Consider the following 26,137-nt stretch of genomic DNA (forward strand, 5'->3'; position numbering starts at 1 on the left):
CTTTATGATGATTCTTCACCTTGTAATACGATTGTATCCATGAATTCACTATCCGGATTATTGAATTAATTTCCAATACCAAGAATTATGATGGTGTCATGGTATTTGTTACGGTCTGACCTTTCTTTTCCTTTATATTTTCTCTTCTTCCCCCCACCCCTGAGTGAGACCAAATGGTTTAGCCCATGGGTATAAATCCTGTGATTGGGTGTGGGGCAAAAAAGGGGACCAGGAAGTTGATGCAGAGGAGGAAAGGGTCGCCATTTTGAGGAGGGCTCATTGCCGAGTGCCTTTTTGGGGTTGGAGTTTCCATCTGCAGTGTCTTTTTCAGAAGGTTGTGTTTGGTCGAACCCTTGTTGCAGTATCTCTTCCTTATGGATTATATTGAGGCCTGTCTTTTGCCTACTGTTTGGTTTGCGTTAGGACCCACTGTTGGGCTTGCATTGGGGCCCACTGTTGGGTTTGCGTTGGGACCCACTGTTGGGTTTGCGTTAGGACCCACTGTTGGGCTTGCATTGGGGCCCACTGTTGGGTTTGCATTGGGGCCCACTGTTGGGTTTGCATTGGGGCCCACTGTTGGGTTTGCATTGGGACCCACTTTTGGGTTTGCGTTGGGGCCCACTGTTGGGTTTGCATTGGGGCCCACTGTTGGGTTTGCATTGGGGCCCACTGTTGGGTTTGCATTGGGGCCCACTGTTGGGTTTGCATTGGGGCCCACTGCTGGGTGGGCTGCATTGAATGCTGTGCTTGCTCAAACTCTTTCTGCAGCTCCTCCAGTTTGGATCCCTGATCTTGCCTTAAGTTTGGTACTGGAGGATACGGTGCCACTCACATTCACAATGTCTGGGTCTCTTCTTCTGACAGTTTTAGGACCATCAGACTGCAGGTCCTCACTTGGGACTGGCCGGATTCCAAAGGGGTTCCAGCCAGTCGCCACCGTCTTTTAGACTAACGGCACCCTCCAGCCCCCTGGTTGCCTACTCCTTCACCCTTGTGCTGGCCTAATTGGGTTATTTCCCTTTTTCTTATTTATTTCCTTCATTATGTATCTGTATGTATATATATATATATGTATATATGTATATATGTATATATGTATATATATATATATATATATATATATATATATATATATATATATATATATATATATATATATATATATATATATATATATTTCTGATGGTTACAATCCCTAAATAAAAGCAGGTTGATCGTATGTAATCAAACACACTGAAGTGAAATTGAAGATGTAGAGAATGTTTATGAAAAGATAACAGGACAGAACAAAGAAGACAAACCAGATTTTGGAAATGACAGATACAAATGCACTTTGTGAACACCCACAAAAAGTGTTCTCCTCGCTCTGCTCGGTGAAATGATATTTTTTAACACAATGTAAAAAATTTTGCACCCCCCCCCCCAACCTGAAATCCTGGATCCGCCCCTGTAGTATCATGGCCTAACTCATCCACACACCTGTGTAATACAACCTGCAATGTTGGTGGGGGTGGTGGGGGGAGGAATGCCAGATTTTTACCAATCAAATTAATTACTTGAACAAATCTTTTTGAAATAATTGAACCGCCCTCACAATGTGCATGCCAAAAGGTGGTAAGGTTTGTTTCCTCCCCACCTCTTGCTCAATAACCCTAACGTGACCATTCTCCACTCCTCCCACACTCTTCTCTGTTCCTCATCAAGCCTTCCACTCCTGTCAATTTACATCCTCCCAACTCCACGCAGACCTAATAAATTGACCGCTCTGAACGGTGGAGGAAAAGCGCCTGCCGGACGATGACGTCATTGCATTCCTGAGGGCCAAGTTCAGTTTGCAAGTCTCTTGTGGAGCGCTCGCCAAGTGGCTTAAGCACTAGCTAGCTGCTTGGTAACTTGGCTTGATCTTGGTGCAGCTTGGAAACGGCTTCAAGAGAGGTAATATTTAATATTTTTCTCAGCATTGTTTCATGTTCGAGAATGTTCTGTGTATTTGTGATTCTATAAATGGATATTGTTCCCGAGGATAATAAATTGGCCGTTTTCAGGAAGTTTTATTTATTTATTTTTTGAGTGATGGTGAGTCACGAAAATGAAAGAGGAAGTCATGGCGTGTGGTTTCGAGCAAATGACTTTTCTGTGCCTCGGTTAAAATGCCCATGTGTGGGTGCCTTGCACCTCAGTGAGGAGCTGAAGTTAAAGCTACGAAACGAAAGCGGCTTTATGCATAATTTTGTGTGACGTAAACGGCGCCACGCAGCTCGCCCCAAGAGGCTGGGTCGTGCACCAGTGTGTCACACAGCATCGCAGCCCGCTCATTGCCGGGGCTTACGTCGCCGTCAGGGTCGATACCCCGGAATTTCTCGGCGCCACGATGGACGCATCACCACAGTCCGCCTCACAGCGCTGCCCCGACCTGGCCATCACAGAGCCATGCACATCTTGCGTCGTTCGCAGTCTCCACATCCCAGTGAGCCTCTTAACCGTGACCACGGCAATGCCACCCCCGTCAAACCTTTAAACCTTTGCTTCTCGGGTCTGGAGTTCCACGGGTTCATCAGAACCCCCTCCCCCACCCCGCTCCACCGAATGCCCCTCCCTTGCTGGCTCCGCCATGTAGCCAACCTGCGCAGGTTTCCAGAATCGATCTGTGCGTGTTTTTGTGTTTGTGACTCAAATAACTGGTTTTCCTTATTCAACAACAGGGCTGAGGGACATCGCCAAACACCCCAACAGCCCCATTTTATGTTTTTTTTCAGGTAATCAGGACAGTAATGGTAAAGTTGTCTTTTCCATTTGTTGTTGCTGAGTTAGAATGAACAAACAACCCACTCAACCCCACCCTATAAAAAAAAAATTCCATGGAATTTGTACTCTTGTGCATTGTACAATGATTGAGTTCTGTCGAATTTCTCCACAACATTTTTTTTTTTTGCAGGGCGTCCTCGAGAGTAAATGGACGTCAGACCGATGAGCGTGTTTTAAAGAAGAAAAAAAAAAAAAACAACAACCTTGAATTGATTGCTGAATTGTGTTTTTCACAATTTGTGAATGGGCCATGTCAAAGACATTAATTTCCTTCCAAATTTATAACAAAACTGTTTCACAATTCCAACTTTCACTTTGAGAAGAACTTCTGACTTCAGAAATGTTTTCCTCATCACCATTTCAGACCAGCTGGCTGTGTTGACCCTGATTTGTTTGTTCACAATTGCATCAGTAAGATCATTAATGGGTGGTTAAAAAGCGATGGATGCATCATAATACAAGAGGAGGAGTTGCAGCTAAAAGGGGGACAGGATCCTTGTTGTCGTTAAAAGCTCAGAGGTCGAAATTTGAGAGACCACACGGACAGTAGGCTTGAAGGTCTACAGTCGGCATGGGGAGCCTCCAGCCCTTGTGGTGATGTTTTGTTCATAATTTTACATAGCTATTCCTTAGGATGGACTGGCAGGATAGCAAGGAGGTATGCAGAGTTGCCTCTGAGCTGTATAGCCTGGGTTGGAATGGCGAAACCAGCTATAAACTGCCATCCAGGTGTTTCGCATGCTGCACAATTCATCCATGCATGATCCATACCTCGGATGGACGTTGAACTGGACGTCCAGTTTGCCAGCATTAGTTGGTGGACATTAAAGACCTCACAGAGTCCTTCACGAAGAGAAGGTGAGTTATCGCCGGCACCCTGAACAAATGACAAATTCCTGCACTTGCACTAGTTGAGTATCCTATGTCAGAGTGGTGACCTGTTCAGGTTGTAACTCCCAGTGGCCTTGCCATTGCATCCGTCTTGGCAGCAAGTGAACAGGAAGGTCTAGGTTCGTAACTACACACGTGCTCTTTTTTTTCTTCGTACATAGGTGCCAGTGTACAACCTTGTAGTTCAATATAAAGCGAGCACGAATATGAATTATTTTGTATTACCATTGTGTTAACAAACAAATTGTGAATTTATTTATTTTTAAACACTATCTAAAGCTCATAGTGGAGCTGCCACACTCGCACTTCTCACACACGTGGACATATAGACAAATACATGAGACACAACACAGGACTCTTAGATGAGAAACACAGCTACTGAACTTGGGGGAAGTGCCGTCACTTCCCAGGGCACTAGCTACGTCGCAACAATTGCACAGCCTGTGCACCTCAGGTGTTGCAGCGCAATATCCACATCATTCCCTGGTCTAATGCATTCTTTGATCATGTTCTTTACTGTCTGAACTTGTCTTCAAATCAAAACGTTACTGCGTGGATACCTCTGCAGCGATATCATGTGTTTTACGTTCCACTTAGTACACGTATCATGGTACCGCTTTACCACATACTGGAGTCCATTACGCCTGGTGTTGGCTTAATGGTTAGGATGGCGGGCATTGGATCCTAGGGTCCTGAGTTCAAATCCCGCTCAGCTGTTGAATTAATACCAGGTGGGGTTAACTATGCCTATCATCCTTCTGCGGTTGGCAAAATGAGTGCCAGCATGCTGGTAGACTGTCGGAGTGGCGACCCGTCCAGGATTGTGCCCAATTAGCCAAGGAGACTGTTTAGGCAGCACCAACGCTCTGAACAGAGTGTGGTCTCTGGATGGATGGATGAATGGATGGATGGAGTCCTTTGCCCGATATGATCTGCGGAGGTTGACTGAACATACTGAAAGCCTGAGGTGACCTTAGCCACTGCGCGGCTGGTCGTGTATTCCATTCTCTTCATAAATGGGTACTTGGTGCAATAATCCATCACTATGAGGTAGGCCTGACTATGCAGCTCACGCACAGTATCATCCATGGTACCGCTGGTATCTCGTGAGCTATCCTCGTCACGCGCCTTTCTTCAGGTTGGTTCTCCTGACATGCCTTGCACGTTCTGCCGATTCTCTCAATGTTTAATAGATGATCGGCCAGTAAATGCATTCACATGCCAGACGTTTTGTCTTTTGGATATCCATGTGTGCCTCATGGAGTTGGTTGAGGATATCGTTATGTAGCTTCTCTGGAAATAGTATATGTCGACCTTCACAATACGCGTCAGAAAAGTATTCTCTGACACACCTGTATCCACCTTCAACTGCAGCTTGTGTAGCTTTTCCTTTTGGGCCATAAAATGCTCAATGATCTGTACACTTCGTCCCTGGCCTCATTCATATGCAGTGCAGATACCCTGATCACGTGAAACGGCTCAGTGTATTCGTATACTTCAGTGTCACTTCCGTCACTGTCATCATCGCCTTTGGTAAAATACCAGACATTTCGTTGACAGAGTTCCCATTCTTGTTACTTTCCCGAAGCCTACCTCTCAGCCTGCTTTTTCTGACACAATGGTCCCTTCCACCACAGGCAGGATGGTGGTTCTGCTCCAATTCATGAGCATATTTTATGCTTATTCTGAGATTTTCACAACACTGAGCACAGTTTGAGTTCACCACAATACAGGACTTGCAATACTCATTTGTATGCTGGGCAATTCCATGGTGGATCTGATAGTCAACACTAATTTGCACTTTTGTCGCTTTGTCATGGCATTCACAGATGATGAAGGCCCTTCCATCTTCTGGGTGGCCTGTTTTCCAATTAACATTGCTTCATACTTGTGTCCCTCGCTTAAAACCATGCACGCCACAATCAACACAATAATCTGTTCTGAGCGTTCTGCCTCATTAAAATCACACAACCTTCCCTTCCGTCAGCGTCTATCGATAAAATCATCAATGAACTCACCTTCTTGCTGCCGGAATCTCATCATTTCTGGCCGGTGAATCCAAAAATTGACATCGAACAGTTTATATCAATTGTCTGGATCGTTTTTAATCATCCAAGCTCGGAGTCGATTAATTGATGTGCCGCAGTCCTTAATCTCCCATGACAATCTCAATCTTTGTGGACTGCCTGGCCTTATCACAGATGCCCTCATCTGACAGCACCAAGTTCATTCACTGCTTGAACATTTTGAAAGTCTCTGTCAGCTCTGAGCTGGACTTGTCTATCATTGGAATTTAGGCATGATGAAAAAAACTAGCACATCGTGCCATTGCGGTGATCCCTTTAAGCCCAACCAACGTACAAATTTGAGAAAGAAAACAAGACCAAAAGTCAATTGCTCGTTGTCCTTCAAGGCCACAATGTTGTAAGGTCAGAACACAGCATGGAGTGATTAGCTGGATTTTTAGGTGAGCTCGACAGGTATGAGGAGTGGCTGAAGGAGACGGACGTGATACGTTTGAAAGGTGACCGTTACGAAAGTTTCTGAAAGAAATGTTTATGTTGTGTAGGGCATATAAGAACCAACTGTAGATGAGTTTGTTTCACCAGAATAGCCTTAGAGTAAAGAAGGGAAGAGTTAGGATGGTAGTAATTGACAGGAACCTTTCACTCAGAGTATGCTTGGAATGGTCTTCTGGGAAAGACAGAGAAGACTGGTATAAATTGGAACAAGAAAGCTTCCCAAAATGCAAAGCTCGTTCGTGTCTGCTTTGTATTCAAAATAAACTCGACGAAAACAACAGCGAAAGTAAATAAATTAATAAAAGGAAAATGTATGAATTTTGTGTTCTCCATATTCTTATAATAAGGGTTTGTTGAAAATTTGATGACAAGAGCTCAAATCTCAAGTCGTAAAAAGGTTATGGCCTGGACACACACACACGCACACACACTCGAGCACAGACCTGTCTGACACTTTTCATTAATTGTACAGCATCGGCTGTTCCTAAAATGTAATACGATTTAAAGGATTGCCATAAATAATGTTAATTTCACAACATCCTCTATTAAACTTTATTAAAATTGTAACCCTCAAAATATAGTTCCCTTACCTAAAGTAAGAACCTTAACCTGAAAGTAAGTGAATGGTTTTCCGACTGCATGGATCAGCTGGGCACCGTTCTTCCTCGAGGTTTCGATCCTTTCAGCCCAGGACCTCTCCAAAGGGCGGATCCACAACCTTGGTCACGGATCCACATCAGTAGATAACCGACATTAGATCCACAACCTCAATTGTATCCAGGCACTCAGTCAACCCATCAATGCAACATCATGAATCGGACTCTACTCGCCAGAGGATTTAATGTGCTATTACATAGTTACAACTCCCATCACACATTCTATGATATTATAATACTTTAAATTATGCACAGTGTACCTTTAAATAGAACATGTCCACCAACACACACACACACACACACACACACACACACACACACACACACACACACACACACACACACACACACACACACACACACACACACGTTAGCAAAGCCCCATTTCCTACTGGGCATGTGGACGAGCTAATTAGATGGGCACCTCGAAGCATTGGGGTCGACAATAACATGGATATTAGCAGGACTGATAGGAAGCTTTGGTTGGCATCGGTAATTGTATACATGTTTATCATGTTTGCGAGAGGGTCTTGTCAAAAGGGTAATGTACTGTTTGTGTTTATTTATTCCTTCCCCAATAACAGTCTTCAACCCCCATTCCAACCCCCCATCCCCCCCTCCAAAAATGTCCTTGTGCCTGCCATGCTATTGTCCACCCTGCCAAGTTAAATCAGTTGGACCTCAGGGATGAGTCGAACTGGATCAATAAACTGATAGATTGAATTGCGTTGTTGATATGGTACTGTCTTCTTCATGATGGAACAAGTGTCTTCTTTTTCTCCTCTTCTAACCTTTTATAAGGGATGAGGTCCGATGGCACCAAGCTTCTGCTCTACCTTGACCACGATACTCCTCCACCTCCATCTGTCCTCAGCCAACTCTCTCCACTCTCCATCCACCCCTACCTTACAGACATCCCTCCTCACACAATCCTCCCATCTCAACCGCAGTCTACCTCTTTTCCTCCTTCCTTGCTCCATCAATATATCCACTCTTTTTGCTATTCTCTTCCCCTATCTGCACCAAATGTCCAGCCCATCTCAGCCGGCATTTCACCAATCTCCCCGTCAATGTCATCTGCACACCAACCTCCTTCCTCAGTTCATTCATCCTCCTTCTATCCATTCTCTTCACTCCCACAATCCTCCTGACCCAGTTGTTCTCGCAAACCTACAGCCTCTGTTGTCTCTCTGTTGGTGCCATAGTCTCCAGACGTAGAGGTAGGTCTGTATTAGACATGACATCATAAACCTTCCCTTTCAATTTCCTTGATATCTTTGTCTGCCATTACTCCCTCCACCCTCCTCCATGCATTCGCACCCACCGAATCTGCCTCCACACCTCTGCCTTGGATTTACCATCCCTGGTCACTGTTCCTCCCTGATATTCAAACTTGCTTCCCTGCCTGATCTCCTTCCCCCTCTAACCTGATATTCATTTATTTTCTCTGCTGCCCGACCCACATCACTTCAGGCTTCTCCATACTCTTCTTCAGCCCATGGTTCCCAAATGCCTCCTTCCACCCTCCCAGTACTTCCTGCATCTCTCACCCCATTCTCCACCACAACAGCCAGATCATCTGCATAAAGCATCCTCCCCATACTACCCCTCAAACTCACCTTCCTGCTTACCTGCTCCATCACCATGATAAACATGAGTGGGCTGAGAGCGCTTCGCTGCCTCAAACCAATGTTCACGCTGAACTCCTCAGACATCCCAGGACCAACCAAAACTCTTCCCTTTGTTCCCTTGTACATCCGTTCCATCAACCTAACTCCTGCTTCCGCACTCCCATCCATCTCAATGTCACCATCATCATTTCTCTCGGGACAGTGTCATAGGCCTTTTCCAGGTCCACAAAAACCAGTGCCATCTCACCTTGCACCGCCAACCTCTTCTCCACCAGCTGTCTCACAGTGAACATCCCATCCATCGTTCCCCTCACCTTTCTCAACCCCTGCTGCTCTTCTTCGATCTCCATATCCAAGTGTCTCCTGCATCAAAATTCCTTGTATATCCTTCTTCAGTCTGTTTAAAGTTTTTCGCAATTGCTAAATCAATGTGAATGAAACTGGTCAAAAACACCAAAACCAATAATTGCACAACCAAAACAACAGCCTCCTTTGCAAGACCATTCATGTTTTTATACCCTTTTTCACAAAGACTGCAAAACACTTAACTCAAACCTCTACATATTTAGTACAACATTCATGTGATAGTTTCTTGTTTTCTCATTGAATCCATGTGTTCCAACATTGCATTCATTTATACTTCGCATGTGCAAATGTAAATTGCTCAATTTTTCAATCATCTATCAATCCTTACTCATGAATAAAAGGGGCCACAGGTGAACTCTCAGTTGCGGGGAAGAAATGGAGCAGGTACGAGAGGGAAGACAAGCCTGGAGTTAGAAGAGAAAGAGGACGAACGCATAATCTATCAAATGAGGTGCAAGCAACCATTGCAAAATTGGAGGAAATATAACTATGTGTGTGTGCTGTCATTTCTCAAAATGGTGGAATTTCCCATAATGTCACCATAGGCCCTATATAACACAGCATGCCCTGATGGTGTTCCTAGATTCAATGGATGAAAGTCTATCAGAGACAGAGACAGAGTGTTCTGGAAGGGCCAGAGCTGATAAACTTTATCAATGTATGGGACAATATCAGGTTCCACCACTCTGCGCTTGTTTGAGGGTGGTTTGAAGATCATGCGCACTTCTCAATGGTATTCGTCCTACTCTACTCTCCCTTCCTGAACCCAATAGAGGAGTTTTTTTTCCACCTGGTGCTGGAAAGTGTGTGAAAAAATGTAAACTGTAATCTCATCCTTTCATACAGCAATTGAAATTGACAGCACAGTTGACATTGAAATTTTAACTTCTCTCTTTCTCATATTCCTTCATCCCCTTGTGGCATCCATGTTCTGATACATCCCCCTCCACTTCACCTCCCTCTGATAGTGTCTATCCACCCACATGATCTCACCTAGCTCTTCCACGATGATACGTTTTTATCCCCCCAAAAAATTACATCACCCTTTCACCTTCTTTTTCTTTTGTTGCTCAAGGCTCAAAGACATTTTTCCTATTACTTGTTACCTTACATTACTAGATCTGTTGATTATCCCTGTTGGTGCTTTAAGGTCTCACCCTCTGTCTTTTATCTCTTCAATGAATCTCAACACATGCATACAAAATCAAATAATTTGGTTTTGATGAAAATGATACAACATGAGAACCAGAAACAAAACCATTTTGCTTAATTTTGAATGTTGACATAACAGATGTTTTATTGTTACTGAGGATGATTGACTTCATTGCAAAACGATATTTGTCTATAGACGAGACTTGACTGTTAAACTCTCGTTTTTTAGGTTTTACATCAAATATTCTCCATCAACTTTCCTTCCAAACATGTCAAGTGGGGAAAAAAATAATTTTGTGAATATTCTGTCACAAAACAGACCAAACATTATTGATGCTTTACTGCATGGACCTCAAAAAGCATTTGACGAAGCAGGAGGGAGAGAGTTATTTGATAGGGAAGATTTGGACCGAATCACAAGCAAGGAATCCAAAGCAGACAAAATCAGAGAATGTTTGGAAATCATAGAAGGAAAAGGTGAGGATCACTCAAGGACCTTTGTGGAGATTCTTCACGAGCTAAGAGTTCAAGGTATATACCCACGCCTTGAATCATGGACGAACGTGTTCATTTCAGGTAAGCAGCACAATTTCAGAAAATAATTTGCTATAGTTGGGTCCATAATTACCCAAAAGAACATTGAAATGAAATTTGTGGTTGAAGCTACAGGCATGACATTTTGACAAGAGTTGTTTTTCCTCAGGGAATTGCACAAGCAGCATGCTATGATATTGATTCACCTCTTCATGGGGTGAAGATAAAGAGGAGGGAATGTATATCAATGTTATGTGGATCATGTCAATGGAGATAGCATGTTTGAGATGGAACTTGAAATGCACTGATATGTCCATTGTTATTTCCGCCACTGAAGGTGGACCGAGGTTATGTTTTCACCCCTGTCTGTCTGTCTGTCTCTGAGAGCAGAATAACTCAAAAGTTATGGACTGAATTTAGAGGAAACTTGGTGGACAAGTTGGGTAAGTGACGAGGACTAATTGAGTCGATTTTGTTTAAGGTACGGATGCAGATCCGGCCTCTCAGTGGGCTACAAAACGGAAACTGTTCAGCCTGGCGGAGGTATGCACTCTAAGGAGTGTCATTCCAATTCACAAAGTGGATCGAGAGTTTTCAGGAAATATATAATACAATATAATATAATATAATATCATCAAAGTAAGTGTTTTGGAAGAACTGACTTTTTTTGTGGTTCATTTCAACCATAAATAAGTTTTAAGGCAGAATGAAGGACTGTTTGAAACTACTAAATGTCTTAAAGACTGCATTAAAAATATATTATAAAGAAAGGCAAATAATTATTCCTTCCGATACATCTTTTAAGATTCTCTTGTGCAAGTAAGAAAGGTGTTGATCATTTCCAAATTTACAATCGTTAAATTGAACTTTATCTTTGGATCTCGATTTTAAAATCAAATTTATCATACCAAAATATGTAATTTGATGTCTGTCTGTCCACGATACATTCGGTCGTTACTTATTCAATCTCAACCAAACTTAACAGGTGGATTAAGGGTCAAACGATGGAGGTTGTAGAGACTTCATTTGTCCCCCTCCCCCAAGGGGGTTTTCTGCCTTGGGTGAACTCTGTGTTAAGGTGCACAAATAACTATGTGCGTGCCACACCTACTTCCTGGAAGTGTGGGCACACTTGCAGGAAGTAAAAATTATTTTAAACCAAAAACGATTTGGCCAATTTAGTGAAGTTCAATTTCGTGTGAACAATTCAATTTAATGAACTTATTTAATTCGAATTCAATTTAGTTCAATTTAACTCTGTTTATTTTATTGAGTTTAGAAAATTCAATTTAATGAACAATTTTGTTCAATTTAGTGAACATGCTCTCATACGAGCCTTGACAGTGTAAACAAAAAAAAACTGAAATAAAGACTTGTATGGTACATGAAGTGCCTATAAAAAGTCTACACCCCCTTTCAAAATTTTCACCTTTTGTTGCCTTATCGCCTGGAATTAAATTCCATTAAATCAGACTTTTTCCACCTTTATTTACACATCATAACCCACAACTACCAAGTGAAAAACAAATTCAACAAATTTCAGAAAATTCATTAAAAATACAAAACTAGAATATTTTGGTTGGATAAGTGTCCACCCCCCCCCCCCCGAGTTAATACTTGGTGGAAGCACCCTTGACAGCAATTACAGCTGTGAGTCTGTTGGGATAGTTCTCTACTGACTTTGCACACCTTGAATGGGCAATATTTTCCCATTCTTCTGCATAAAACTGTTCAAGCTCAATGAAGTTGTGTGGGGAGCATTGATGGACAGCAATCGTCGTCAAGCCACAGATTTTCGATTGGATTTAGGTCAGGGCTCTGACTGGGTAACTCATGGACATTTATCGTTTTGTTTCTTAGCCACTCCAGTGTAGCTTTGGCTGTGTTCTTCGAGTCGTCGTGCTGAAAGGTGAACTTCATCTCAATTTCAGCCTTCTTGCAGAGGACAGCAGGTTTTCCTCAAGGATTTTTCTGTATTTCATTCCATCCAGTTTTCTTCTCTCCTGACAAGTGCCCCAGTTCCTGCTGATGAGAAACATCCCCATAACATGATGCTGCCACCACCATGCTTCACAGTAGGGATGATGTTCTTTGGGTGATGTGCTGTGTTGGGTTTATGCCAAACGTAACATTTTACATTTATGCCAAGAAGTTCCATCTTGGTTTCATCAGACCACAAACCTTTTTGCCACATGGCTTCAGAATCTCTGAAGTGTTTTTTGCATACCTTAAAGGGGACTCAAGGTGGGCTTTTTTGAGTAATGGCTTCCTTCTTGTCACCCTACCATACAGGCCAGACATGTGAAGTGCTTAGGATATTGTTGTCACATAAACACAGTGACCGGTCTTTGTCATAAAGGCCTGTAGCTCTTTCAAAGTTGCCATTTTCCTCTTGGTGGCCTCTCTGACCAGTCTCTTTGCTTGGTAATACAGTTTGGAGGGATGACCTGATCTCGGCAGGGTCTTGGTAGAAGTATATTGTTCCACTTCTTCAAGATTGTCTTGACTGTGCTCCAAGGGATATTCAAGGCCTTTGAATTATTTTTATACGCATTTCCTGATCTGTGTCTTTCCACAACTTTAACCCAGAAGTCTTTTGAAAGCTTCTTGAGGCTCATGTTTAAGTCTTTGCAGTGAAATGCACTACGCAGCAAAGGAGACCTACAGGAGAGCTGATTTTCTTCTGAAATAATCAAAATCACTACAATTTAACACAGGTGGAGGTCAATTAACTTGGAATGTGATTTTGAAGGTGATTGGTTACACTTGAAGTAATTTATATATGCCTGGTGTTGGCTTAATGGTTAAGGTGGCAGGGCTTTGGATCCTAGGGTCCTGAGTTCAAATCCTGCTCAGCTGTAAAATTAATAACAGGTGGGGTTAACTCGGCCTTTCATCGGAAGTCGGCAAAATGAGTGCCAGCATGCTGGTATACTGTGTCGGAGTGGTGACCCGTCCAGGATTGTGCCCAATAGCCAAGGAGACTGCTTAAGCAGAACTAATGCTCTGCACAGAGTATGGTCGCAATCTCCTCCCCCTCCTCTCTTCAATCCCACTCTTCCCTCCAGGTCTTCAAAACAGCTGTTCAGCACCACCTATTATCTTTTCTGCCCCATTAATTTCTATCATGGTGCAAAACCATGATCTTTTCTACCCCCATTAATCCACCCTAAACCCACCTCCTTCAAATTCCCTGCTTTCCTTCCTGAAAGTCCCTGTGGTGTCCATTTTGTTTACCCCGTGTTCCCCGTCCCATCCCTCTCCCTTCCACAGATCTCCAAATGTCTCTGTTGCCCACTGTTTTGTCCTTCCCTCCCCGCCCATCTTGTCTCATGTCCACCTTGCTGCGCATTGTGTTCGCTCTCATAAGAGCCTCGACAATGTATACCAAAAAAAAAATTGTTGTGGCCTGTTCCAAGTCAAGGCATGGTTGAGCAGGCCAAAAAAACATGGTGGCTTCAGACCCCAGCGAAGTTACTTCTGATACGCCTTAAGACCCCAAAGAGCGAGGTGGCCGAGGAAGCACCTGATGAAGGATATAATTAAATATGGCTGTTAGTTCTCTTTAAAAGGGGTGTTTTAATTAACCCAAACACCCAACTTTCACTCCTGCACTTCCTTGGAGTTTTCTTAGTATGTATGCAAAGTTTCAGGCTGATTGGTTGCATGGTTTTGGAGTTATGGAGGAGACACACACACACACACACACACACACACACACACACACACACACACACACACACACACACACACTGACATTTATTCGTATAGACTATAGATGAACCTGCTGCCCTTTGTCGTTCAATTTCTTCATGAACCTCGACCCTTGTATAAAATAAACATTAATAAAATTAGAGTATGAATAAACGAATCAATTATGAGAAACCTGAATTCAAGCTGCATGATGTAAGGATTTAGATGGAAATCTCATTTTGAAAAAGGTTATACCAGGACAGCTAGAACAATGAATAGAAACAAGTGTGTTCATGAAAAGTATGCTTACAGCTGTGGGAAACGATAAGCTGATATTTTGGGCATTGACACTTCCTCTTTTGCTCCACAGAAGGCTTAATGCCTGAAACCTCAATTTCCCCTTCCCTCCCATGGCTGTTAGCATACTTTGATCAACATGCTGTTGTTTCTATTAATTGTTCTTCAAGGACAAGCAAGCAAAAATAAAAATTGGTGACAATGTGTTTGAAAGTTTCTGACCTTCCTACTAAAACTCGTGGGCTTAGGTGGTTCATTGATCCAATATTTTAGGTTTCTTTTACCAGCTAGGTCAACACATTTTGGTTAGTGTTCCAGAACCCCCCCCCACCTTTTCTGCTTTTGTCATGCTATTTCTCTCTGCTTTCTTCTTAATTCATAATAATATTTTCCAGATTCCTTGGCTGTTGAGGTCCTTCATCTTTCACCCAATTTCCAATAAGTATGCCTTTTCAAGTTTTTTTTTTTTTTTGTTTTGTTTTTTATTTATTAATATAAATACAGCACTCTCAGGTTCTTTTATTTTTTTGCGACAATTTTACACAATCTTTCCAAATACTGTATGTGAACCATACATTAATAAGTTCTCTCTCTCTCTCTCTCTCTCTCTCTCTCTCTCTCTCTCTCTCTCTCTCTCTCTCTCTCTCTCTCTCTCTCTCTCTCTCTCTCTCTCTCTCTCTCTCTCTCTCTCTCTCTCTCTCTCTCTCTCTCTCTCTCTCTCTCTCTCTCTCTCTCTCTCTCTCTCTCTCTCTCTCTCTCTCTCTCTCTCTCTATCTATCTATCTATCTATCTATCTATCTATCTATCTATCTATCTATCTATCTATCTATATATATATATATATATATATATATATATATATATATATATATATATATAGGGAAAGTAAGTGTATGTATGTATGTATCATAAGCCTGGTGTTGGCTTAACAGTTAAGGTGGCTGGCTTAAAATCTTTGGGTCTCGAGTTTGAGCCCTTGTCGTGCCGCTGAATTAATACCAGGTGAGTTTACTCAGTCTGTCATACCTCGGAGGTCATTAAATGAGTACCATCTTATGGGTAACGAGCACTGCATCAGCGGCATAGCCTTGCTCCCAGAAATGATGCAGCCAGCATCTGCACACTGCATATGAAATTCCCTCTTCATCCATTGGTTGGACAGCTGACGTGACGTCACCCACAAATGTAACCTGAAATACTTAGCTTAAATAACCCAGAGGACCCAAAAGAGCCCCCCCCCCTACTCCAAGGACCCAAATGACCCTGAGGACCAAAAAGACCACGAGGATCAAAATACCTGGAGGACTCAAAAGACCCAATGGACCCAAAAGACACAATGGGACTATCTGGGACCCATGGAAATTTTGCATAATGTAAAATGTAACTTCAGGTTCCCAACCACCCCCCCCCCCCACACACACACACACACACAATCCCAAGTCCTCAACCCCCCTCCCAACTATGTCCTCCCTCTCTGCCCCCCACCACCACACCCAAACTTTGAGCTCCCCTCCTCCTTTCTTCAAACCCGAAGTCCTCAAACCCCCCTTCAATAGCCGCAAACCCCTCAATCCCAACTCTGTCCCCTCTCTGTTCCCCCCTCCCCAACCCAACTCTGTCATCCTCTCCTCTTTTCCTCTTCAAGCCCTCAACTGCCCCCAACCCCAAGTGTTCAATCCCTCCCCCCCTTCCCAACATCTCAATCCCCCTCCTTCAACTCCATACACCCCCACCCACAACTCCCTGTCCTCCCCTCCCTATTTCTTCCCATTCTTAACAACGCCTATTCTCCCTCCATACCCAACGGTACACAGGGAACTTTGGCGCATGAGAAGGCCATTTGACCAATCATGCCTGCATTGTTCCTGTCCCCATTTGTTAAGAAAAATGTGAGAAGTAAATAAAAATGGAATGTTAAATTCACAATCACTTCCCCCTTTCTTCCCTTCTCCTTACTATAATTCATGGACAGGTGTTTGTGTGTTTGTTTGTTTGTCATGCTACTACTCCTGCAGTTCTGGGCCGATTACATCCTACTTCTCCAAGAGAATTTGACCGAGGAAGCTGAAACTTTCAGGGATTAATGCGGGCTTCCATAAAGTTTCGTTTCATTCCATAAAGTTTTGAAGATTAAATAAAATAAAAAATTCTGCCCATCTTGGTATCCCCTTCTTGTGGGGGTGGGGGTCGTCCAATAAGGAGACCTAATTCAAGAAAATGTGGTAAAATTAAATTTGCAGGAAATGGTTGATTTAGTGAGGGTGGAGCTATCAGAAATTGAGTACTTTGGCCAGAATTCCTGGAAAACAAATGACGACAAAATTTATTTTTGGAAAATATATTGTTTGCAGCAAAAATCAAATTGCAATTCAAACGAGTGTATCACATTGCCAAGTTAAAAAGCCAAAATCAGCACAACAAGAGAAAATATTGGATTATATTTGTCAGAATGCAAGACAAAGGTGTCAACAAGAATGGGTCCAGCAATGTGAGGACTGTTCCACATGTAGGACAGGTATTTGCTTGTTCTTATAATTCATGTTTGAGAAAAATGTTTTAACCTTTTTGAGAAACTTTTCTCGATTTTCCATAAGATGTAACAATCTTCCTGGATGTTTTGTCGATTTTGAGCAAAATATCCAGTGACCCCTAAAGCACTTTTGAATCTTAGAATGAAGAACTAGTCTTGCTCGTGAAGGTTGGTGTCTATTCCAAAATTATATTTCCATCTGTAACATCTGGTATTTGTCTTTTGCTCCAACGAAGGGTTAATGCCTGAAATGTCTTCTCCTTGCTTCCTATGGCAGTTGGCATACTTCATTCAGCACTCCGTGTATTTCATCCATCGTTGACTCTTGAAATGGCTTCCTCTTCTTTGGTGTCTTTCCATTTACACCTTGTCTTGACTTTGGACTTTTGTTTTATTCGTGACTTTTACCATTTGTAAGAGGACTTTTCTTTCTTGCTGACATATTGAGCTTATCATAAGATATACCATTTTTAGACTGATGACATATCACATTGTAGAAACAATTGCAAGACATTCAGAAAGCAAGTGAAATGCAAAAGTTAATTTATGAATGTGTAATTATTATACCCGTAGCTATTCATGGATCATTCAACTTTTCTCTGATTTCCCATTTCAGAAAGCACTGATAGACTCTGTGAGATATGTAAGCAAGAAGCAGTCAAACTGTGTGTACCTTGTGAGATCCTGTGCTGTGAGCAACACCTGAAACCTCATCGAGAGAAAAAGCATAGACTTGTGGAGCCGGGAATAAAGGTGGAGGAGTTCATTTGTGCTGACCACAGAAAGTCAATTGAATTGTATTGCATGGATGATTGGATATTGATGTGTTCAATCTGCATGACACAACAACTTGGCCAACATCAGAACCACAATGTTGTTGATGTGGAGACCGCTCAAGCTAAACTAAAGGTAATTAAATCCGTGAAAAATACGGGGTTTTATGTGTTGTGTTGATAATTTTATATGTATGGTAGTAGGCTCATAGATTGTACTGAATTTTTTTTTTACTTCCTGATTATCAATTCTCTTTCTGATTAGCTTGTTTTGTCACGCCAGCGGAAGATTTGTGGCAAGCGTGAGCCTGTATTTCTGAGAAAGAGTGTCCCACCATTAAATTTTAGAAATCCTAAGAATGTTTACATTGCATTGCACAATCTTTCCAACCAGGCTTCACACCTATTAGGTAAAACAGGACAAAGAGTTGATATGTTTTGCTCAGATGAAGGGTTAATACCCAAAAATCCGAGAATATTTTGGACTGGCCCTGTCACGCCGAAAAGATCGCCCAACTAATCACATATCTATTTCCATGGTCAACCACTGCAAGAGGTTCAATTCCTTCAAGCTCAAGGTCAAACCATCAACAAGGACCTTTCCTGGGCTGCTCATAGCTATTCTCCAAAGCCAGCCATAAACTGGGGATCCTCTATCATTTATTTTTGAAATAAGAACTACTCTCTGTCGATAAGGTCCTTACCTGTTACCCACTCTTCTCCTCCCTTTTCTTCTCTTCTGCTCCTCGTTCTTCTTGCCCTCTTCTCAATCGCTTGTCGCCCCCTCCTCCATTATTCTCTCTCCCTCCCTGGCCTCTTCTCCCTGATTGTCTCCTCCCTGCCCCCCGCTGATCTCTTCTCCCTTATCCCCCCACCCCCAGACCTATTCTCCCTCTGTTCTATTCTCTCCCACCCTGACCATCTTCTCCCCTATTCTGCCCTCTTTCCTCCACCACCTGCCCTCTTTTCCCACCATGCTCTATTTCACCCCTGTCCTATTCTCCCCCCCACTTCCCTCTTCTTCTCTCCACCTTAGCCTATCCCCCCACTGGCATATTCTTCTTCCCCCCTCCCCCGGCCTATTCTTCCCCCCACTGGCCTATTCGTTTCCACCCTGGCCTATTCTTCTCCCCCGCCATATTCTTACATCACCATTACCCTATTCTTCTCCCCCCTTGCGACTTGTCTTCTATCCCCAGCCTATTCTTCTGCCCCCCCTCCCCCCACGAAAACGATTTTTCTCCCACTCCCTGCCCTAAATGAAGAGCTACAGGGCGGATTTTCCTTTGTATCTTGTACTTCAAAAAAACGAAGACTAAGATTTGCCGGCCATTGTTGGAGAAGCCAGCAGGAAAATTTACTGAAACTTCTGCTCTGGGAACCAAAGCAAGGCAAGAGGTCTCGTGGCCACCCTGTTCTCAACTATGTGGATCAGCTCTGGAGGGATACAATGACTTGGGACCAGTTACCAATGCTTATGGAAGATCGTGAGGATTGGAAGAAGCTCATCACAAGTACCTGAGTTTGCTGGAACAGATGATGATTAAAAAAATAAAACTTGAGCGAATACTGGAGTTATCTTTAAGTTAAGGGGTATTCTATTGACTTTATTCTTTCAATTACGAGCAATGGAATTACAAGCTGGGACTATCTGGTGCTGCCCAGGGTGCGGGGGGAGCTGGGCTGGGGCTGCCTGGCTGGGTAAGCTTTTCCTGGTGGTAGTTTTGGGACATGTTGAACATTGAAAAGCTGTGGCGTTATTGGCCTCATGGTGGTTACCTTTTGCCTATGGGCTGATATCTGACCTCATCCTAATATACACTTTATAGCGGCCTTTGGTGGCCTCAGGATATCAAGGCCAACTTGTAGGTCAAAACCTTGCCAAGATCCTGAAGTATGTACACCCAAAGGTTGGGATCTCTAGGTTCTACGGTTCAGGAATGAAAGAATAACGTACAAATGCACAAACACACGAACAAGAGCCCGTCTGGGTGAGATTTTCCTAACAAACACAAATGCTGTTATTGGAGAACCAGATCAGCACTGTCGAGTCTGGCATTTCACTCAGGTCGACTGGCAGGGACTTCAAGCAGCTATCAAACTTCCAGACTGGTCTCTCATTTCGACTTTCTCTGACATCAACTTACCCTGAGAATTCTTTCAAAGAAATTTGCTCTCTCTCATCCACAGATTTATCCCATCTCGTCGTCAGTTGTCTTACCCTTCCTCCCACCCATGGTAGACTGAAGCTTGTGGCGAGGCAGTTGTCCTGAAACAACTTGCCTTCACCTCCTGGAAGACAAATCCAACTGAAGGCAATCTCAGTTCCTTATGTAAAGCTCGGAACAAGTGTGTATCTACCCTCAGGAGAGCCAGAAAACAACATCTTTCTAAGCTCAAGTCTGAACTTTCAAACCTCTCTCCCTCCTCAAAATCCTGGTGGCATCTAATCAAATCTGTTTCTGGTGTATGTTCCCCCTCCATCCCCTCCTTTACCTCAAATGGCTGCACAGCTGACACTGCACGTGAAAAGGCTAAATGTCTATAGTCAATGTTTGCCTCTAAATATTGTGTCCCAAACCCATCACTTTCTGTACCCACCTTACCCAGTTGAACCCAGCTGTTCCTGGACTCTGTGTCCTTTTCTTCTGACAAGGTGGAGAGCTTGCTGTCAAACCTCAACTGATTCTGCAACCGGTCCAGACGGCATCAGCCCACACGTCCTAAAAACCTGCTCTTCTGCTCTTGCTCACCCTCTCTCTGTTCTATTCACCCTCTCATTGGCTCAAGGTCATCTTCCAACTGCTTGGAAATCAGCAAACATTACCGCTCTGCATACAAAAGGTGCAAAAACAGATCAAAGCAACTACAGACCAATCAGCCTTCTCCCAATCAGCATGGTCATGGAATCCATCATCGCAGTAAATCCACCATATGCAAATCACATCATATCCAAGATGGCCGACTGGCGGCCATTTTAGTTAAAAAAAAACCCTGATGTTGAACACGTCCTCGACCATTTCTCGGACATGCATTCACCAATGTTCTTCAAACTTGTCACACAGATAATGAATGATGGCTTACATAATATGCCCACCATTTTTTTTTTGAGAACAGATCCAAGATGGCTGACTGAGGGCCATTTTGTTACTGAAAAATATCCCCAACCATTTCTCCAACATGCACAGTCCGATTTTGTTCAAACTTGGCAGAAGCACAGTACACAATGCCATACACTTGCACCTATCTTTATTTTGTAATCTGATAAAAAAAATGGCCAACTGAAAGACCGGCGGCCATTGTACTTGTAAAAAAAACCCCATGTTGAACACGTCCTCAACCATTTCTCGGCCATACATTTATCGATGCTGTTCAAACTTGGCATCCAGATAATCAATGATGGCTTACATATTCACTTTTTTTTTTAGAGATCACATCAAAGATGGCCAACTGGTGGTCATTTCGTTACTTATGAGTGTCCCCAACCATTTCTCAGACATGTATTATCCGATTTTGTTCAAACTTGGCACAAGCACAGTACATGATAGCATACACGTGCACCTCACTTTAGTTTGCGATTTAATCAAAGATAGCCGACTGGTAGACGGGCAGCCATTTTGGTTGTCCATATATATGGGCTAACACTTTAACTTCGTTCAGCAAAATTACTAAAACAATGGGGGCTATGACATTCTATGTGTTTTTTACTTGTTTCTATTGATATGTTCATTTCTGGCTGCTGTCTACCTTCCTCTATATTTTCACGAAGCCCAGGAACCGATCACCCCCCCCACCCCCCTTTTCCCATTGGTCCTTGGTTTCCATGATTGCGGTTTTATTTCAACTATTGCGGCATTTTCCAGGAAACTAATCCCCACAATGTATGAGGGTTTACTGTATAGCTGTAGAGTTAGAGAAAAGAGATTAAATATATATATATATTTTTTGAAATAGTAAATTCCCACTGCAACTTCACTGTTCTCTTTCTCACAAATATATGTTATAAATGTAGGCAACGTGTTCCTTGTCATTTCACCAGAGTTGCACAATACTTGTTGCCTCTTGCTTCTTTGTTCTGTGCAGGGAATTTTGGCTGAAAAGCTTCCGCATATATTGATGACGATACAAAACCTTGTGTCACAACTCCAGCAGATTGAGCAAGAAGAAGAGCAGACCCAGGTAGGATGCATCAAGCAAAGGTTGTTATTACAAAAAAAGGAAATTGACAGTTGTATTTAGGATTGAGGCCCCTGAAAGAGCTAGAGCCCAGAACACAACAGCAACAAAACAGTGAAAAGTGGGGCAACACACCAACAGCATGGTAGATTGACACAACAGAGGAACAATGGATAGCGGAGAGACAGAGACAGACAGACACACACACAGAGACAAGCCGGTAGGCGACGAGGGATTTGCTAGGATCGAAGCGCTGGATACGATGCTTTTCATTCTGACCGATCCACCGACGACGATTCATTGCTGAGACGTATTGATTCACATACAATTGTTCCTCTGCCTGGCAAGATTTTTCCTATTGCGTATTTTGCCAACTGGCACTCCTCATAAAAAATGACGGTAAATAGACACCCTATTTTTGAATGACTACCATTTGAAAAATAATCGGTTTGCTGGTTTGTGCTGTGGAGCCTCGCGTTGCGCGCGCACACACACACACACACACACACACACACACACACACACACACACACACACACACACACTGAAAACCCGATAAACTTCTCTCAATGCTCGTTTGACCACACCTCCTGAGCCACACAATATTTTTCATAAGATACGCCCACTTTCCATAAACCACGCCCACTTTCCTACGCCACTCCCACTTTTCATCAACCAAGTCCACTTTCCCTAAGCTCCACCCACTTTCCGAAGCCCCTCATAAAAGGACTACCATTTGAAAAATAAAACCTCAATCAAAAATCGGCTCGAGTAAAATTTTCTAAATATCTCGAAGTGTTTAATTCCGAAGTCTCGTTTCTCTACATTCAAAACTGAAGGACAAGTATTGAAAATACTGTACGCGGTTTTTCGGCCACTGCACAGCAACGGGTGGTTGCTAGGCAACGAAATTCAAACGCGCACCTTCCCAACACATATTGCACATGTTGGCAAAGTTTCATTGAAATCGGTTCGCTGGTTCGTGCTGTGGAGCCTCGCGTTGCAGACACACACACACACACACACACACACACACACACACACACACACACACACACACACACACACACACAACTAGTTTTATACAAGCTCAAACAAACAATCGGCTCAACAAATGTGAAGGGATAAAACAGTAGTGGAACAAAAATAAAGGTGAGTGGAGAGAGAGCAGGAGAGAAAACAATAACCTGAAAGGGGAAGGGTTGGGCTTGAGGAGGGTTAATGAGGGGAGAAAAGATCATAACTATCGATGGGGAGGGGGGGTTAGCATGAGGAAGAAGTGAACATCCATCTTGTTGCCTATGAAAAAAGGATGAGATTGAACAAACTGAGAAAGCTTGTTCCGCAGGTGAGATAAAGGAGAATCAAATGAGTAGAGGATTTATTTGTTAAAAAGAGAATGTTCTGCCTTCTTGCGTGCTGGTTAGTAAAACCCAATCGATCTACCTCTCTTGAGCATCTCAACCCATCTCCGTCTATTCTCACTCACTACCAACTGCTAACCCAGGGCTCTTTCATGCCAATCCTCCACGGTCTAATTTTGTCAATACAACTGACTAGAATTGTGAAAGTTTTCTTTGAAAAATGCATTGCAGATCTTCTTTACTTTTCTTTTGAAATAGTAATTTAATTAATTCCTTCACGTGCTAACAAACATGAGTGGCAGAATATCAGCTGAGGTTGCAGGTTCTGAGGTTATATTCTCTTTGTGTAAGTCATGAAAGACTTGATGGTCATATGTTGTGCTCCATGTACAAGTATGCCTGGTGTTTGCTTAATGGCTAGGGTTGTGGGCTGGGGATCTTATGATCCTGAGTTCAAATCCCACTTGGCTGTTGAATTAATACCAGGTGGGGTTGACTCAGCCTGTCATCCTTCTGAGGTTGGCAAAATGAGTGCAAGCTTGCTGGGATGATTGAGCCATTTGTGTATCCTGTGTTGGAGTTGTGACCTGTCCAGGATTGTGCCCAATAGCCTAGGAGACTGCTTTGGCAGTACTGACACTACAGCGTATGGTCCCAATGGATTGTTGTATCATAACTTGAATAAATTTCCTCTGGTTTCCTGTTGTTGAGTTTTATGAATGGAATGTAGATGGAGACAAATTTTATTAATTTACACACAATCCCTAAATGTTGAAGGTCAAGGTTATATTGTGGTCCAAAAAAATATGGCCATCATGAATCGCGGCCCAAGGGTAAGTCATGGGCGATCTGCAAGGCTAAGGCAAGGGCTTACCCACTGGCGATCGCTTTGTGATCGCATATATCTAATCCATTGTACTCTTTATTAGGCTTCACATTTTCTCTGAGTGTTTATTCTTAATTATTTTTTAACAACTCGATCAATGATTCCTTCCAGCACTCAGGCAGTGATGTTAACGACATGCTGGAGGGGAAACGTAGGCAGTTGTGCCAACTTGTGAATGAATCTGTGGATCTGATAAAGAGTCACATCAACAAACGGAAAATGGAGAAGCTTTCTCTGCTTGGAAAGCAGAGAGAGAAACTGGAGCAGCAGATGGAGTCTCTACGTCAAGCACAATCAACTCTGCAAACAGCAATCCATAAGTTGGAAGGCATTTCTTTTCTTCAGGTGTGATTTATTGTAAATATATGACAAAAATTGTCATTTTTCATCGTTACTGTTCAGGAGGGCTCTGTCATCATTTAAGCATTGACTGTCAGGAATTCAGAGCCTGTTGCATGTGACAGTTGATGACAGTTTTGTGTGGTATATTGAGATGGCACAGTATACCTGTTTGAGAAACAGTATACCATGAAACCATTTCCACATTTTTATCTCATGCAGTATAAATTTGATCAATCACTGATATCACATGCTTATGGTTTTTTTTTTTCATGACGGTCTCTTATACCTGTGTCCTAAACACGTTCTTTACTTCATCTCAAGGTTATAGAACCTGTAGTTTATGAAGTTTTGGGGCAAGTTTCACATTGACTTGTGCTATACGAGGTGTGTTCAAAAAGTATCCAACCTTAAATTTTCGTGCGTAAACAAATGAAGCTCGGGAGGCGTGGTTTGGTGCACGTATGTAGGCGATCCTAATCCGTATGCGTGAATATTTTTCCCGCCTGCAGAAGCTGTCAGTCGCCGACAGACCGCCGATGAGTGAGGAAGCGTGAGTGAGTGCCGTCGGATTTTCGTTTTTGACAAAATGACGGATCACTGTGGTCTCATCGCCAGTGATCACTGTGTTGAAGAAGTTGGGATCGCTGTTCACAGTCTCCAGCATGTCTTGTGCAATCTCCAAACGGAGTTGCTTCTGCTCGATCGTTAGCAGCTTTGGCACGAACTTCGCTGAGATTCTCCTAAAACCCAAATCCTCAGTCACAATGGAATGAACGGATTCCAATGCTGACGCCCGCCTCGTCTGCAAGTTCTCTGATCGTGATTCGATGATGCTGCTTCAGCAGGGTCCTCACTTGGTCAATGACGATCTCATTTCGGGACGTTGAGGGCCTACCAGAACGTGCTTCACTTTCCACTGATGTGCGACCATCTTTGAAGCGGTTGTACCACTCTTTTATCTGTGTGGTGCCCATTGCTTCGTTCCCGAAGGCCTGTTGAATCTTGCGGATCGTTTCCACTTGGGAATCACCAAGCTTTACACAAAATTTGATGCAGTAGCGTTGTTCAAGTTTTTCCGTCATTTTGTCAAAAACGAAAATCCGACGGCGCTCACTTACACTTCCTCACTCATCGGCGGTCTGTCGGCGACTGACAGCTTCTGCAGGTGGGAAAATATTCACGCGTACGGATTAGGATCGCCTACATACGTGCACCAAACCGCGCCTCCCTAGCTTCATTTGTTTACGCACGAAAAATTAAGGTTGGATACTTTTTGAACACACCTCGTACATTCGATTTGTTTTTTTTTATTGTGAGTAGTGTGATGCGGTACCATCTTAATGTGCATGCAATTTTGCTGATTAACGACTTTCAAAATGACGTACGAATGCTAAATGAGGCCTTTTGCACATGCGCTGTGTGTATGTTTACAGTGACTTGGTTCAGCTCGCCGGGCACTTTTAACCTACCATTGTTTGCGTGATATCTTTGATTCAAATAGTCTTTTAAACATAATTTT

The 26,137-nt window shown here is 43.0% G+C and overlaps 1 protein-coding gene across 12 annotated transcripts in view; it reads left to right on the forward strand.

Annotated features, from left to right (window-relative positions):
* Positions 1–318: 318 nt before the first annotated feature.
* Positions 319–26,137, forward strand: part of LOC147033327 (tripartite motif-containing protein 14-like) — an 87,320-nt gene continuing 61,501 nt past the window's right edge. For 3 of the 12 annotated variants that reach the window (XR_015055533.1, XR_015055535.1, XR_015055534.1), the window contains exons 1-8: positions 1,679–1,935; positions 2,936–3,663; positions 7,676–9,322; positions 9,455–9,604; positions 10,253–10,599; positions 17,694–17,986; positions 21,934–22,029; positions 24,388–24,621. Coding sequence is in view for 9 of the 12 variants with exons in the window: in XM_085871548.1 (XP_085727674.1) it covers positions 9,528–9,604; positions 10,253–10,599; positions 17,694–17,986; positions 21,934–22,029; positions 24,388–24,621 (1,047 nt within the window). In the remaining 3 variants the exon portion in view is untranslated. Of the gene's footprint in view, positions 335–1,516; positions 1,936–2,063; positions 2,468–2,935; positions 3,664–7,675; positions 9,323–9,454; positions 9,605–10,252; positions 10,600–17,693; positions 17,987–21,933; positions 22,030–24,387; positions 24,622–26,137 lie in introns of those variants that run through there. The other 9 variants (XM_085871548.1, XM_085871547.1, XM_085871555.1 and 6 more) reach the window with 9 other exon arrangements.

Source organism: Eptatretus burgeri, chromosome 2 (genome assembly GCF_056783735.1).
Source record: "Eptatretus burgeri isolate ZD-2024b chromosome 2, Ebu_testis_v1, whole genome shotgun sequence".
NCBI classification, from domain to species: Eukaryota; Metazoa; Chordata; class Myxini; order Myxiniformes; family Myxinidae; genus Eptatretus; species Eptatretus burgeri.